Raw genomic sequence first — 15,447 nt, forward strand, 5'->3', positions numbered from 1 at the left:
CTGCTTATTTATTTCATTTAGTATTTATTTCACCAATTGTAGACACGCTAACCCTCGTAGCTGGTCGCAAACTGTCATTTCAAGACAGTGTTGTATTGATATATTAACGTTACCCTGAATTTGTTGAAGAGTTATGGGATGCGTGATCGGAAATGTGATATCGTATTGGAGGTATTCCCTCGAGCAGCCGCTCTTTGTAAGCAGTTTTTGCATATCCTTCTCTACCAAGCCTCAGTATCTGAAAAATTCCCCAAACAGCCAACTTTTCCAACACTTTTCCACAATATTGTTGCTCAGCACAGTGGTTTGGAATCCCTAGTCTAATGGTTATTCGCCGGAACCACATTTCAATTTAGGCTTATGTTTGGGAACATTACATTTGTTGTGGTTAGCATGATGCGTTCAATGTTGTGTTGTTTTCTCAGTTTCCTGCGGTGCCATTTTTTTATGTGAAGGAGCTACTTATGACAAAAATATACACAGATGCTACCGTTAGCTTACCCTGTTGTTGTGCTTTAGCTCTGGATGCTACCATGTTTTACTTCACAGTCTCCACTTTGCAGGGATGGCCTTTGGTCTCCTCTTGGATAAAATCTAGTTAAGTTGTTGGTGTGGAAAAATTTTCATGTGACAAAATTACAAAACTAAACACACATCTAACGTTGCTGTGCCTGAGCTCTGTATGCTGCGAAAAAACTGATGCCTGTGAAGCTTCGATACAGCGATTTTGCTTCGACCTTTTTTGTAACCGAATTACTGGAGTTATTTGATACATCGTTGCGGCTCTATTTTTAACACATCTTACAGCACAGTATGATTAGCTGGGAATCATCGTTCTGAAACATTCGAGCCTTTGCTAATTTTGATCAGAAAGAGATGAAAAATGCTTACATTAGGCCTCAATAATCGCTATGTGTGTACTCTTAATGATTGTTGACCTTGACTATTTTCTTAGCAGATCGGCAGGAAAAATCACTCTTAAGGATAATCACTCAGACTAATTGGTCAGAGACATCCAATAATTGAGCCTTTGCTGAACTTGACCGAAAGACGGGGATTCTCAAATTCGGTCCAATTATTCGTGTGTGTGTCTGTGTGTGTGTGTGTGTGTGTGTGTGTGTGTGTGTGTGTGTGTGCGCGCGTGTGCGTGTGTGTGCGTGCGTATACTAGGCTTTACACGATCAGGATATTTGGAGCCGATCACCGATCAGCAAGTTTAAAAAAACGATAACCGATCACAAGATGGAGCAATGTGTCTATTTCCATGACTTATACATTTAATGTATATACTTTCTGTACTGTATCCATCCATCCATCCATCCATTTTCTGTACATGTTATCCTCACAAGGGTTGCGGGCGTGCTGGAGCCGTCCCAGCTCAAATTATTCTCTTAGTATTTTAAACAAAAGTTAAAACCGCAATGACCTATAGGGTCCATTCAAGGATTGGCCACTGACATAAGTTTAGGTCAAATCAACATTACAACTGACAAAAATAATGGGTGCTATCCATCCATCCATTAACAACACCGCTTATCCTGGTTAGGGTCGCGGGACGCTGGAGCCTATCCCAGCTGACTTCGGGCGAAAGGCGGACTACACCCTGAACTGGTCGCCAGTCAGTCGCAGGGCACATATAGACACGGACAACCATTTGCACTCACATTCACACCGTCACTGAGTGGGAACTGAACCCACGCTGCCTGCACCAAAGTCAGGCGAGTGTACCACTACACCATCAGTGACTTAATGGGTGCTAACTTACTGTAATTAAATGACTTCATTGCAATTAAATTGCTTTAATAAATACTGTTAATGACATGCTTATTCCAACTTTCTCACTGTCCCCGCTATATGGACGGGTGTTGTCCCGAGTTTGAGGCCGTTTGACGCCCCCCCCCCCCTCCCCCTCCATTACGCCCCGTTGCTTGAACGCGGCATGTTCCTCATGTACATTCTTCAGATGCTCGATTAAATTTGTGTTGAAGCATTTAGATGACGTTCCCCACATCAGTTGTGCACAGACTGCAATTAATTTACGAGTTGTTTGTCTGAGACACCGCAAAATAGTCCTACACCGACCACGTGTTTTTTCACCGACAAGATTGAAAAAACTTTATTGGGCGTCAGATAGTTACAGTACTGCGCAACAAGACACATGACAAGGCTAAAAAAATTAACTATCTTTTGGATTCATACGTGACGAAGACGCGGAGTTAAATGTCTTGTGCGGAGCCGATTGATGACGTCATTGATCGGATTGGCGATTTATGAGATGAAAGCCGATCAGCATAAAATGCTCATTATCAGCCGATATTCACAGAAGAATATGCAATTAATCCGATAGATACACTTAGAAACCAACTTCAAAAGGCAAAACATCAGATGTTATCTATCTAATCCAGATTTTCTACAACAACAGTTAAGATACACTAACTTTGAGTACAATAATAAATCGGGAAAATTCCGTGCGAACCAACTTCAGCGCAATAAAGAAAAGTAATTAATTACAGCCATTCAAGATTCAAACGGCAACTGTACACAGTCACTGCTATAAATAAATGAAATTGTTTCCAATTTTTATAGCAACTCATATGCATCTTCAAACAACCCAGATCGAAAATAAATTGAACATTTTATGAAGGATTTAAACAGCCCTCAATTAAATACACAAATTAAAGACCGCCTTGATGTTCCGTTAACCATCACAGAATTACATAACTCATTAAAAAATATGCAACCGGGACGGGCGCCTGGCCCGGACGGAATCCCTGTTGAATTCATTAAAAATTTTTGGCTAATACTAGCACCTCTATTTTTCAGAAGAGTCAATGAGATAAAGGATAAAGGTAGAATTAGTAGCCATATGAACACAGCTTCAATTAAGTTATTACTAAAGCCAGGTAAAGACCCAACCCCAGTGTGGGGCGGTGGGTGGGGTAGGGGTTTTTTCTGGGGGGGTGGCATTGGGTGCCTGCGGCCCCCACCGGTTGGCCAGTTGTCGGGGCGCCTCGGTGGTGCTGGCGGACCGCCCTGGGTCCCTCGGTGTGGGACGTGTCCCGTCCGCCGGACTGCTCTCGGGTGGACCCCTGAGGACTGATCCTGGCCCTCGATTGATTGGGCGGGGTCCTTGACCGCCGCGGTGTGGCCACAGCTATTACAGGATACTTCTGTCAGTCTTTGTGCATGTAAAACGATATCAATTTACTTGCATGTATCTGCAGACACACACCCCTAAGAGTCTTTCACTGGGTGTGGGGTCACGTTCTTACTGCGACAAATAACTCATGAATATGCAAATCGCGTGTGTATCCCCTCACTTATACTCTCCTATAGACTTTTATAATTCACATAATGCCATCACACTTCTTTTGCACAGTCGGGTTCACGACCATTTTCCTACATGCTTCTTCTCCTGTCCTTGTCCTGTTCTATCTTGGACTGTCCTTCCCTCACAGGGTGTAGCACTACAGCCCCATGCAACACTCATATTTAATGTTTCATTGTTGCAGATAATGTAATGATTTACTTCTCTCCTGTTTATAATTACTTCTTTTGTCTTTGTTTCTCTCTCCCTTCAAGAAACGTTGTTCTGTTAGCAAAAAGCATAAAATGCTAATTATCGGCCAATACCGATAACGCCAGTCACATCGGTGTAAAGTCTAACGTATACACACACACGCTGTGCACACACATACCTGAAGGACATGGAGATAGTTTGGGAATTCTCTTATGGAGCTTTTTCCTTTAACTACCAGTAGACCTGATTGATTAATAGACAAGCTGTGTGTACCCAACTTGGACTCGGGCATAAGTAATTGTAATTCTATTTGGTCACTTAATAAGCCCCCCAGAATTAAATAAATAAATAAATTCAGCCCTTGATGCCAATTTCACTTGGCAACATGTAATTTAGTAGGCATGCCTATCAGGAGAAACCCCACAACAATCCATGCCTGAGAAGACACAGAAGGTCTACCAGTTCTGTGATAAGTGTCCATTTTAGGTTCATTTTGACCATTTTTCAGGGGCCCTTCAATGATGAACTTGTCCTTGAGAGTTTGTCCAGTTGATGGCTTGACTCAATTTGAACCAAATGCAGTGGTGCTTTGAGATAGAGTTAAATTCGTTCCTTGGCCACATGCATAACTCAAAACACTCGTACCCGAAATCATAATTCCCAAATTAAATTAAATAAATGCCATAAATCCGTTCTAGCCCCCGCCACCCCAAAAAAAAAAAAAAAAAAAAAAATATATATATATATATATATTTTTTTTTTTTTTTTAATCAAAGCTGAGAATTGTGGCATCATGATTGTGGCACCTTCTGGTGTGTGTGACTTGACCACCAGGCAGCAGTATAATACAATCATGCAGACAAATGAAGAAGGGTTTCACTCAACAACTGTAAGTGACTCCGTCATCTGCAGTATTATTAGTCGTTTTTCTTTCCAGAGGACAAAATATATGCCTGTGATTGTTGTTATAGTGTCGGTCTACATGTTGCCGTGCAGTTTGTGTTCATATAACATTGCCACACAGATGTTGTTCATTAGCATTAATCTGAAGGCAAAGTCATGTGGTTGCTTTAAATACACATGTAATTCTCTTTTGTGTTTAGTTTGACAGTAAACTTAAACTGGGACTGGCAATTAACAGCTTCAAACCTCTTTTTTGGTCACAAGTCAAAGCAAAAAAAAAATCAGCTGAAAGATGGGTTTTCTAGTTCAGATTAAGTTTTTGCGATTGCACGTGGGTGGAGCCTGGCAGTGAAATATGAAGATACGCCATCAAACACATAACTACTTATGCAGCTTCAAAAGGTCAAAGCGAACCAAATGTCTTAAATCCTGCCCCTGAAGCCAGTTTCACTTAGGAACATGAAATTTTGAAGGCATGCCAACCCACAAGAACCCATGCTTGATGAGACACAGGAAGTCTGACATTTCGGTTTGAAGCACTCATTTTCAAGGTCATTTTGTCCATTTTCAGAGGCCCTACAAAGACAACTCGTCCAAGAGATTGTATCCCATCACTACCAAACTTGAACTTTGTATAGCTACTACACAGATGGGTGATGCTAGATTGCTGAACATTTTCACTTTGGAACATGAAACTTGGTAGGCATGCTTATCATGACTTGAACCACAAAAAAAAGTCTCAAGAAGCACTGCCTAAAAAAAAGGGGTCCTTCAAAGATGAAACACTTATTGGAAGTACCCACTCTATCTTCGCTCTGCTCATGCCACCTGCACTCTCTGTTCCAGCAGTTTTATTAACTGATTCTTTCTTAGTCCTTACTACTCTTGGTCAGATTTCAATATTTTGTCTTAAACGAATGATTGGAACACTATACAACAAATAATAAAATGCATCTCATACATCCCAGTATTATCATTTAAAAAGTTAGTAAGGGTTACTGTACATAATCGATGCACCTGTTTTTAGCGTGTTTGGAACCTTTTATTCATTATGCGCTATGTAATGTAACTATATACTGTACCAATGTGCAGTTTTTGTCTTTGTGTTTGTATTTGCTTTTATTTTGCTTTGTTTTACTCTGCTGTCTGCTGCCATGTCACCTTTGCAAATTAGAATTTGTGTTCAATTGCTTGACCCGGATAAATTAAGGTTAAATAAATAAAAAAAACATTTCCAGGGGTCCTTTAAAAATGAACTTTTTCTAGAGGTTTTGTCCAACTGCTACCACGTTTAAATCGCATATGCTTGACAGATGGACGACGCTAGTTTGCAAACCATAAGAGTTTTCATCATTGTGTGTGGGTGGAGCATTGCGGGGAAGTTCGTTGAGGTCCCACAAAACTAAACGCAGCTTCACAAAGTCAGAACTGAACCAATTGTCTTTAAAATCCTGCTTCTGAAGCCGGTTTCACGGAGGAACATTAAATTTGGTTGGCATGTCATATCATGAGCGAAGCTACAAAAAATTCTCAAGAAGCTATGTCTGACACTAGAAGTCTACCATTTTGAACTGGAGCCCCCATTTTGGAGATTTTCCAACTTTTTTTCTTCTAAAGTATAGCTGTAATAAGATCATAGTGATGTTTGTATTTCCTGATTCTGATCTTTTTTTACATGTAACTGACTGAAGGTGGCACATTGCTGATGGCCTCCCAGCAAGCTATGGATGCAACGTCGGATACGTGCCCCACGGTCCACAACGGGAGCGCCCATCGGGAGTGTGCGGACAGGAACCCTGCTGCCACCGCCTCCACCGTTCTGAGGCTACATTTCTATCATAGCATCCAGGGAGTGTCCGACTGCAAATTCCTGGGCTACCCGGCTGGCGATTACGTAGCCGAGGAGCTATGCATTGAAGCCGCCAAAGCATGCAGTGAGTACTGGGTGAACGTTTTGTACATTTCAGGGGCTGCTTTTTTAAAAACTTTTACTCTAAGTTAGGGAGTTGAATCAATATGTCTACTTTTACCACAGTCCTTTTTTTACACAAGTATCTGTACATCTACTTTAGTGCAGAGTTTGAGTGCTTTTGCCCCGCCCCCCGATCGCTTAAATGGAGGAGCAAAAGTTTTGAGTTCTGTGTTGGTGTTTGGACTAGCTAAGGCTCACCAGCATGTTGTTGGAATTGAATGTGGTGCGTTTGATGAAAGAACAAACACAGTTGACATTCAAGACCAACTTTATCAGCCTCACGCTCACTTGTGTTTGCATTAAAAACAGATTTTATTACGCTTGGTAGTTTCCTAGCGAAAGTGCTTTTAAAGATTTCCACCGAGCGGTTCAGTCCTCTGTTGAACTCTTCGGAATTGTGAAAGCCAAGATCCGGCTGATGTGTTCTGTGTTGGTGGTATCAATGGACAGATTAATTAATTTTTTTTTTTTTTACGATTCTTTGTCGCCCAATTAATGGACGGCAGTGTGGTTAGCAATAGCCAAACGGTGCATTTTGGTATGGTCATGTAAATTATTATTTTTATTTTTAGCATGTTAAGGGTTGAACTGATTAGTCGACTTTACTAACTCTGCATCAACGCTTAAAGCTAAAGTAAAGTAATCGCTAATCACGTTTATGGCATCTCGTCTTCCAATCGGTCACTTAACAGAGGACTTTCAGTTAGCCTGTCTGCTGCCCCGGATGATAATGCTCTGTGGAGCAGCGAAGTATCCGGGCAACAAGGCGAAACAGTCTTCATACATCTATGTGGGTCTGAGAGTATGAAAATCAGGTGGTTGTGGATGAGAAGCAGTTAGCCTCACTAGTCTGTTCCGATTGCCGCTAGTCTTAAAATATTCATATGAGCGAGACCACAGGACGGGCGGCGAGGAACAAGGGCAGCGGTGCAAAGTCAAGCTCCATCTTCGTTGCCAAAATGTTATGTCCAATAATGAGAACTTTATTCACACCACAACACTCACCAACATCCCTTGTTGCAGTACGTCAGACGGCGGTTCTATGCTACAAGGGTGTGGTAATATTTGACCAAAAATGAAACTGCGTAACGGTCGCTTGCAAAATATGCAAGTGTATCCTCAAACACAATAAAAGCACAAGTGTCCTCCTCTCAATCGACAAGAAATTGTCAATTACACTCGACTTGCTTCGCCAAGAGATCACCGAACTCAGAAACAGCTTGGAGTTCACACAGCGACAGGTCAAGGAACTAAGATTAGATAATGCTGCGCTCCGATCAAACATGATTTCAACGTCAGCGGAACTACAAACTCAGATTGGAATATAAAATCATGAAAGAAACCACACTGGACATTCAATCACGAAGCATGTGCGACAATCTCATTTTTTCTCGGGCATTCCAGAAAACGCACCGGAAGACCACAAGGCACAGATTAAAGATTTCATGATGTCCGCCCTCAAGATACAGCAATATACAGTCGACAAGATTACCTTTCACTGTGTTCATCGATTAGGAGGCCCCACCCAGGAAACCGACCTCGTCCCATCACTGCAAAATTTGAATACTTCCAACAAAAAGTGTTTGTGAACTCAAAAGGTCGTGAGCTCAAAGGGACTTCGTTTGGACTGAACGACCAGTTTCCCAAGGAAATCAACGAGAGGCATAAAATCTTCTACCTGATGATGAACCACCACCGTGAGAAAGGCTGTGGCTGGTTGTCGACAAGCTATACGTCAACGGCCAACTGTTTTGTGATGCCAACGTCACGCCTTTGCTCTTCTAGATAAGTACTTCTGATCTGTTGTCGTTATGTATTGTCAAAAGCGTATTGTATTTTGTTTCATTATTTCTATTTTTGCTTAGACAAAAGAACGAAATCATACATGCCACCAGCATGAATTCTCACTCCTTTCTGTCTTCCTGCTCTGCCTGTTCCCACACACATTAAACACACAAGTCGGACAAAACTCTCCTTGTGCACTACAAACAACTACCACACACCATATTATCCCTGTATCACTAATGTTTGTTTTCCCTGTTTGTTTGCTACGCTTCTACAGTGGGTGGTACGGAAAGTATTCAGAGCCCCCTTAATTTTTTTACTCTTTCTTATATTGCAGCCATTTGCTAAAATAATTTAAGTTATTTTTGTCCCCTCATTAATGTAAACAAAGCACCCCATATTGACAGAAAAAAAACGGAATTGTTGAAATTTTTGCAGATTTATTAAAAAAGAAAAACTGAAATATCACACAGCCATAAGTATTCAGACCCTTTGCTGGGACACTCATATATTTAACTCTGGTGCTGTCCATTTGTTATGATCATCCTTGAGTTGGTTCTACACCTTCATTGGAGTCCAGCTGTGTTTGATTATACTGACTGGACTTCATTAGGAAAGCCACACACCTGCCTATATAAGACCTTACAGCTCACAGTGCATGTCACAGCAAATGAGAATCATTTGATCAAAGGAACTGCCTGAAGAGCTCAGAGACATAATTGTAGCAAGCCACAGATTCTGCTGCACTTATGGTTCCTAAGAGCACAGTGGCCTCCATAATCCTTAAATGGAAGCCGTTTGGGACGACCAGAACCCTTCCTAGAGCTGGCCGTCCGGCCAAACTGAGCAATCGGGGGAGAAGAGCCTTGGGAGAGAGGTAAAGAAGAACCCAAAGATCACCGTGGCTGAAGCTGCAGTCAGGAGATGGGAGAAAGTTCTAGAAAGTCAACCATCATTGAAACCCTCCACCAGTCTGGGCTTTATGGCAGAGTGGCCTTGACGGAAGCCTCTCCTCAGTGCAGGACACATGAAAGCCCGCATGGAGTTTTCTAAAAATACCTGAAGGACTCCAGGATGGTGAGAAATAAGATTCTCTGGTCTGATGAGACCAAGATAGAATGTTTTTGGCCTTAATTCTAAGCGGTATGTGAGGAGAAAACCAGAAACTGCTCATCACCTGTCCAATACAGTCCCAAGAGTGAAGCAGCATCATGGGTGTTTTTCAGCTGCAGGGACAGGACGACTGGTTCCAATCGGAGGAAAGATGAATGCGGCCAAGTACAGGGATATCCTAGACGAAAACCTTCTCCAGAGTGCCCAGGACCTCAGACTGGGCCGAAAGTTCACCTTCCAACAAGACAATGACCCTAAGCACACAGCTAAAATAACGAAGGCGTGGCTTCAGAGCAACTCCGTGACTGTTCTTGAATGGCCCAGCCAGAGCCCTGACTAAAAACTCAACTGAGCATCTCTGGAGAGACCTGAAAATGGCTGTCCACCACCGTACTCCATCCAACCTGACAGAACTGGAGAGGATCTGCAAGGAGGAATGGCAGAGAATCCCCAAATCCAGGTGTGAAAAACTTCAACCATAATTCCCAAAAAGACTCATGGCTGTATTAGCTCAAAAGGGTGTTTCTACTAAAAAGGGAGCAAAGGGACTGAATACTTATGGCTGTGTGATATTTCAGTTTTTCTTTTTTAATGAATTTGAAAAAATTTCAACAATTCCGTTTTTTTCTGTCAATATGTGTAGATTAATGTAGAAAAAAATTAACTTTAATTATTTTACCAAATGGCTGCACTAAAATAAGGGGGTCTTAGGTGTTGGCTGTTAGGCAGCTGTGCCTGGCAGTTCATTTGAAATGCCATTGCCTCAAAAACGAAGTGCTTTTTAATGAAGAGAAATGGCACTGTATTGTATAAAAACAATAAAAGAGAAATAAATTGGTTTCATGAAGTGCAATTACTCTTTGTACTGTAGTATTGTTGTAGTGTTGAATGTGTGCCTTCAAGGGACATGGCCTAATGGTTGACGTGAGGAGCTCCAGTTGGGTTGGCCCGTTAGAATACGTGTGACCTGGGCCTGAGTTGTGGCTTACAGCAACCCGTTGCGTGTGTTCTAATTTTGTCTGTGTGTTTGACTGTTTGTGCCATTCAGTAAATGGCCACAAGTGGATCAGCAACCTGTGGCTCTCCTTCCCTACATGCAAAGGCATTACAGCACCTTAATTGGTCCATTTTTACATTTTTGTTTCATTTAATTCATGAAACGGCTTATCAGAAGCTTGCCCGTACCTCAAATTGGAACACAAAGAACGAGGGAAAAAAAAACAACTAAGCGATGGGTCTTAAGTAGAAAAAACAGCAAGTTGGGGCACTTGTAAGTCAAGGTACCGCTGCATTTTGGGATCCTTTACGATGGAAACTGAACAAAGCCGTACTGACTGATGGAAACAGGGCTTTTATCAAGAATGAAACTGGTTTGGATGGAGCTGCAATGCTTTATCATAAAGTGCATTTTCTGTATTTTGTGTGTCCGCAGGTATATCGCCTCTGTACTGCAACCTCTTTGGCCTCTTCAGGGAGCGAGACCGCTTGTGGTTCTCGCCCAACCACATTTTCCATCTCAATGAATCCGCCTCCGAAGACCTGTTTTTTAGAATAAGGTAGCGTACAGCGATTTTGTTTGTTGTCGTTCCAAATGTGTCGAGTCACATTGTGTGTTGTGCGTTCACCGCAGGTACTACTACCCTGGCTGGTACAGTGGTGGGGCGTCCCGGGCTTATCGTTACGGCGTTGGAAAGGGATCGGAAAGTCCCGTTCTGGATGATTATGTGATGTCATACTTGTTCAACCAGGTAAGTACTCCACTTTGGCGTTTAGTTTTTGTGTATGTGTGTTGTCAATCAATTCATATCGGTGGTACCGAGATTGAAGTGGTACTTGTCATGGAGTGGGAAAAATAATCACCTTTATTTTAATAGTTTGAGACCAGTAATTCCCAACCAGTTCGGCTGTGAGAGCTCGTCAGGTGTGCCGTCAGAAATTATTGTTTCATTTAAATGTCCGAAAATGTATTTACTGCAGATCTACCCATTGCTTATCCATCTATGCAAGCAACGTACAATGCAGGCAGAAGAATTAAATGCTCTTCCACCAGATGGAAGAAAGTCCAATTAACCTGTGTATCATATCCAATTTTTTTGACAACGCTAAGGTGCTGTGTTGTGACATTTTATTCGTAATACACCGTATTTTCACGACCATAAGGCATACCGTATTAAAAGGTGCAGTCTCAGTTACGGGGTCTATTTCTGTATTTAACACATACATAAGGCGCACCGTATTACTGGGCGCAGCCATGGTAAAACATACGCTAGCTTAAAACATACAGTAGCATGCATGCACGCTAAAACAATGTTTTTAAAAATGCAGCGGACGCAAAACTGAGTTCGGTTGTACTTTATTGAAGTATTTAACTATGTACTTACGTTATTTTTATTTTTTTTTGATCAACCCTCATCCACAAATCCATCAAAGTCATCTTCTGTATCTGAAATGAACAGCTGGGCAAGTTCTCCATCAAACACGGCAGGTTCCCTCTCGTCATTGTCGGAGTCACTTTCGTTGCCGTGCGGCTCCTCAGAAATGATGCCGGCTTTTACGAGAGCTCGAACAACAGTGCAAGCAGACACATTAGCCCAAGCATCCACAATCCATTCACTAATTGTGGCGTAACTCGCCCGGCGCTGCCTCCTAGTCTTAGTAAAGCTGTGTTCGCCATCTGTCATCCATGTCTCCCATGCCGCTCACTTCACTTTGAACGCGCTGTTTACACGGATGTCCAGCGGTTCGTCAAGCCTCCCGGAATGATGGCAAGCTCCGAGTTATTGCGCTCAGTCGAATGGTGACTGTAGAGACGCTTCTCCCGGCTGTTCTTTGCTCATTAATCCATTGCTACGAGTTGGTCTTCCAACTCGGGCCACCTCGCTTTGTTTCCACTGCGGTCAAGCCAGCCTCCACTCTTAAAGTACCAGTCAAGCCAGCCGCCCCTAATTTTGTTCATACTAGGCATTACGGTAATAGGTCGCCAACGTCGAAAGCCACCTTCAAAATAAAAGCTTCCCAATAATACGGACGTCAGTGCTCTTCGGTTAAGGAATGCAACCAGCAAAGTTAATTTGAATCTTGAGAAACCTTAAAAAAAATTGTTTATTTGTTATCTTAAGAAAAATAAATGGTAAATGGACTGCACTTATTTGCTCCCAGTGGGCTTGGCAGTGCCTTTCATGGCAGCAGTGACCCATTGGTTGATGAATGTGTGTGTGTGAATGTGAGGCTTTGTAAAGCGCCTTGGGCACTGTGATGGTGTAGATAAAGCGCTATATAAGTGCAGTCCAGTTACCATTTATTTTTCATAAGATATCAAATAAACTACATTTTTTTAATCCATCTCACGATTCAAATTAACCTTGCTGGTTGCATTCCTTATATTATGAGAAAAACTCATCCATTTATTAACAATGGGTTAACATAAAGTAATTTTTAAAATAACTGTGTTCTACAATCAGTGATGCCGGTAACGCGTTACTCAAAAAATGCTGTCCACTGATGTCATGTCAAGTAATCTAACGTGTTACTTTTTAAATAAGAGTACTCAGATTACCGTTACTTTGATTTCTATGCCAATAGTTACTTTTTTGTTTATGAGATCCAGAACTTATTATGTGTTTGATTCTAAAATATGCTACTACATCTTAGACAACTACAGATAATTATAATTTACAAACTACAGTGCTTGGAAACATGAGCCAAGTCAATAACCAAGACACTTGATTCAGTCACAGTGCACGTCATCAGCGTAGCCCAATTTTCAGCCTTTGTTTTAGTAATGACTCATAAAACAAAGGAAACACACTATATTCTTAACTATCCCTCAACTAAGATTGTTAAACCCACCCCTTGTCCCCCTAGTGGAGGAACGATTTTATCAGCGGCTTGGTTAAGATCTCCAATTCCCACGAGACCCAGGAGGAATGCCTTGGTATGGCCGTGCTGGACATGACGCGGACCGCCAAGGAGAAACAGATGTTGCCGCTGGACATCTACCGCACTATAAGGTAGCGACCTCGTCTGTGTTATATCATCACATTTGAATAAACAGTTCAGCACATATATTGTGCATTTTTTTCAGAATTTAAATCAATTGCCAGGTGTCTTATAACATGGGGGACATGCTTTTGTGGAAGTGGCCCTTGAGCCCAAATTTTTTTCTCACCCCTTTATGTAAACAATACAGTGTAGTCATATGTATTCACTGCAGTAGGCAAAGTTGCGTATTTTATTAAAATTAGGGTTGGTCATCGTTTGAATTTGAGCCATTCCGGTCCCGATTCCTTATTTCCTATTCCGATTCCAAACGATTCTCGATTCTGATTCTTTTAGGGCGCTGGGTCATTGTTTAAATACAAGGTGTGCAAATTATGAAGACCCATTTTCTTAGCGGACCGCAGCATAGACTAAAATGAAAATTTGACTCGGGGTTCTTTATAACCAGTATCAATATCAAACCTATGAACTAAAAGGCAATGTGTATGGAACTAACCCAATTGACTTACTATTCATTCATTAATGTTTCAGTTTAAATTTAAAATAGCATTGTTGAAATCGTTATTTGGGACTGTTTTTTCATGTCAAATGGTTTATATGTGCAAGTTTTAACTTGTAGCCTTTTATTTTGAAGGGTATGCACCGGAACCCAGCATTTTTGGCACAAAAAGTAACTTCACACGGCACTGGTGATATTCTTTTTTTTTTTTTTTTTTTTAATGGATGGAACCAAATGCTATAAAACTTTGGTTCATTTCCTTACGCACCGATTAGGCACAAGGTTATTGGTTGTCATACTGTGAGACAACGTTTGTGAATTTTCTCCCAATTCATTGTGATGTAAAGTTGCTACGGTGAAATTTTAGCTCAATGTTAGTTTTTGTTTTTTTTTGTTTTTTCTCCAGTCATCGGTTCTTGTAAATAAATGCTAAAAACCTTCAGTCCAAAAGGGCAGCCAACCGTTTCCCTTTTTACCCATCTCAATGTTGACAGATATATTTTATTGTTTCCCTCGCCCAATTAACTGAGAGTTGAGTTCACAGAAGCTCTGCATGGTGTAGGCTGAGGCTCGGTGCAGGAGGGAGCGCCTCAGATGCTTCACATCGTGAAAGCCCCCTTTGTATAATATAATCTGATTCCAAGTGTTGCACTGAGGCGACGGGTCATTCATTTTAAAAAAAGTTAAGACACACTTTTGTTTGCTGCCACCGCTGGGCATAAGCACGGTCATGGAGGCAGGGTACAGCCTGAAGAGCCAGCCAATCGCAGGGCGCATATAGACAAACACCCATTCGCGCTCACCTTCACACCGATGGACAATTTAGTGTCTACAATTAATTTATTTTTTTGAAGAAGCTTAACATTGGGCTAAAACTTCACTGTTGCAACTTTACATCACAATTAATTGGGACAAAATTCACAAACGTTGGCTCACATTATCACAAAGACTAACCTTGTGCCTCATCGGTGGGTAGGGAAAGGAATCAGCGTTTTAGAGCATTTGGTTACATCCATTAAAAAAAATAAAAAATAAAACAATCACTGGTGCCGTGTGAAGTTACTTTGCGTGCCAAAATGCTGAGTTCTGGTTCGTACCCTTCACAATAAAAGGAGAAGAAGTCAAGTTAAAACCTTGCACATATAAACCTTTTGACGTGATGAAACAATACAGGGGCAGCTATATAGCTGTCAGTGAAGTCAACTGTCAGTCAACTGGGGGAATGAAACAAAATAAAATAGTTAAAACAGTTCAAAAAACTATTTTAACAATGCTATATTTAACTTTTAGCTGAAACATTAATTAATGAATATTACGGTAAGTCAATTGTGTTAGTTCCACACATTGCCTATGCTGCGGGGAATGGATGTTCATAATTTGGACACCCTTTATTTAAACCATGCAAACGTTTTGACCCAACCCCCTAAAAGAATCTGAATCGAGAATCGTTTGGAACCGGAATCGAACTAAGGAACCTGAATCGGAATCGGAATTGCTCAAATTCAAACAATGCCCAACACTATTTAATAAAGACGTACAGTGGACCCCCGCTATTCGTGGGGATAGGGACCAGGCCATACCGCCAATAGGGAAATTCTTCTCATAATTGACTCCCAGTATAATTGCAGTGGTGATGCGGGGGTCACTGTAATTAAT

At 41.5% G+C, this 15,447-nt stretch overlaps 1 protein-coding gene across 4 annotated transcripts in view; it reads left to right on the plus strand.

The window, feature by feature from the left end:
• jak2b (Janus kinase 2b) overlaps positions 1 to 15,447 on the plus strand; it is a 59,643-nt gene that overhangs the window by 3,971 nt on the left and 40,225 nt on the right. For all 4 annotated transcript variants that reach the window (XR_009768294.1, XR_009768295.1, XR_009768296.1 and 1 more), the window contains exons 2-5: positions 6,115 to 6,357; positions 10,726 to 10,849; positions 10,924 to 11,041; positions 13,158 to 13,303. Coding sequence is in view for 1 of the 4 variants with exons in the window: in XM_061672354.1 (XP_061528338.1) it covers positions 6,129 to 6,357; positions 10,726 to 10,849; positions 10,924 to 11,041; positions 13,158 to 13,303 (617 nt within the window). In the remaining 3 variants the exon portion in view is untranslated. The remainder of the gene's footprint in view (positions 1 to 6,114; positions 6,358 to 10,725; positions 10,850 to 10,923; positions 11,042 to 13,157; positions 13,304 to 15,447) is intronic.

This window comes from Phycodurus eques, chromosome 3 (genome assembly GCF_024500275.1).
Source record: "Phycodurus eques isolate BA_2022a chromosome 3, UOR_Pequ_1.1, whole genome shotgun sequence".
NCBI lineage: Eukaryota > Metazoa > Chordata > Actinopteri > Syngnathiformes > Syngnathidae > Phycodurus > Phycodurus eques.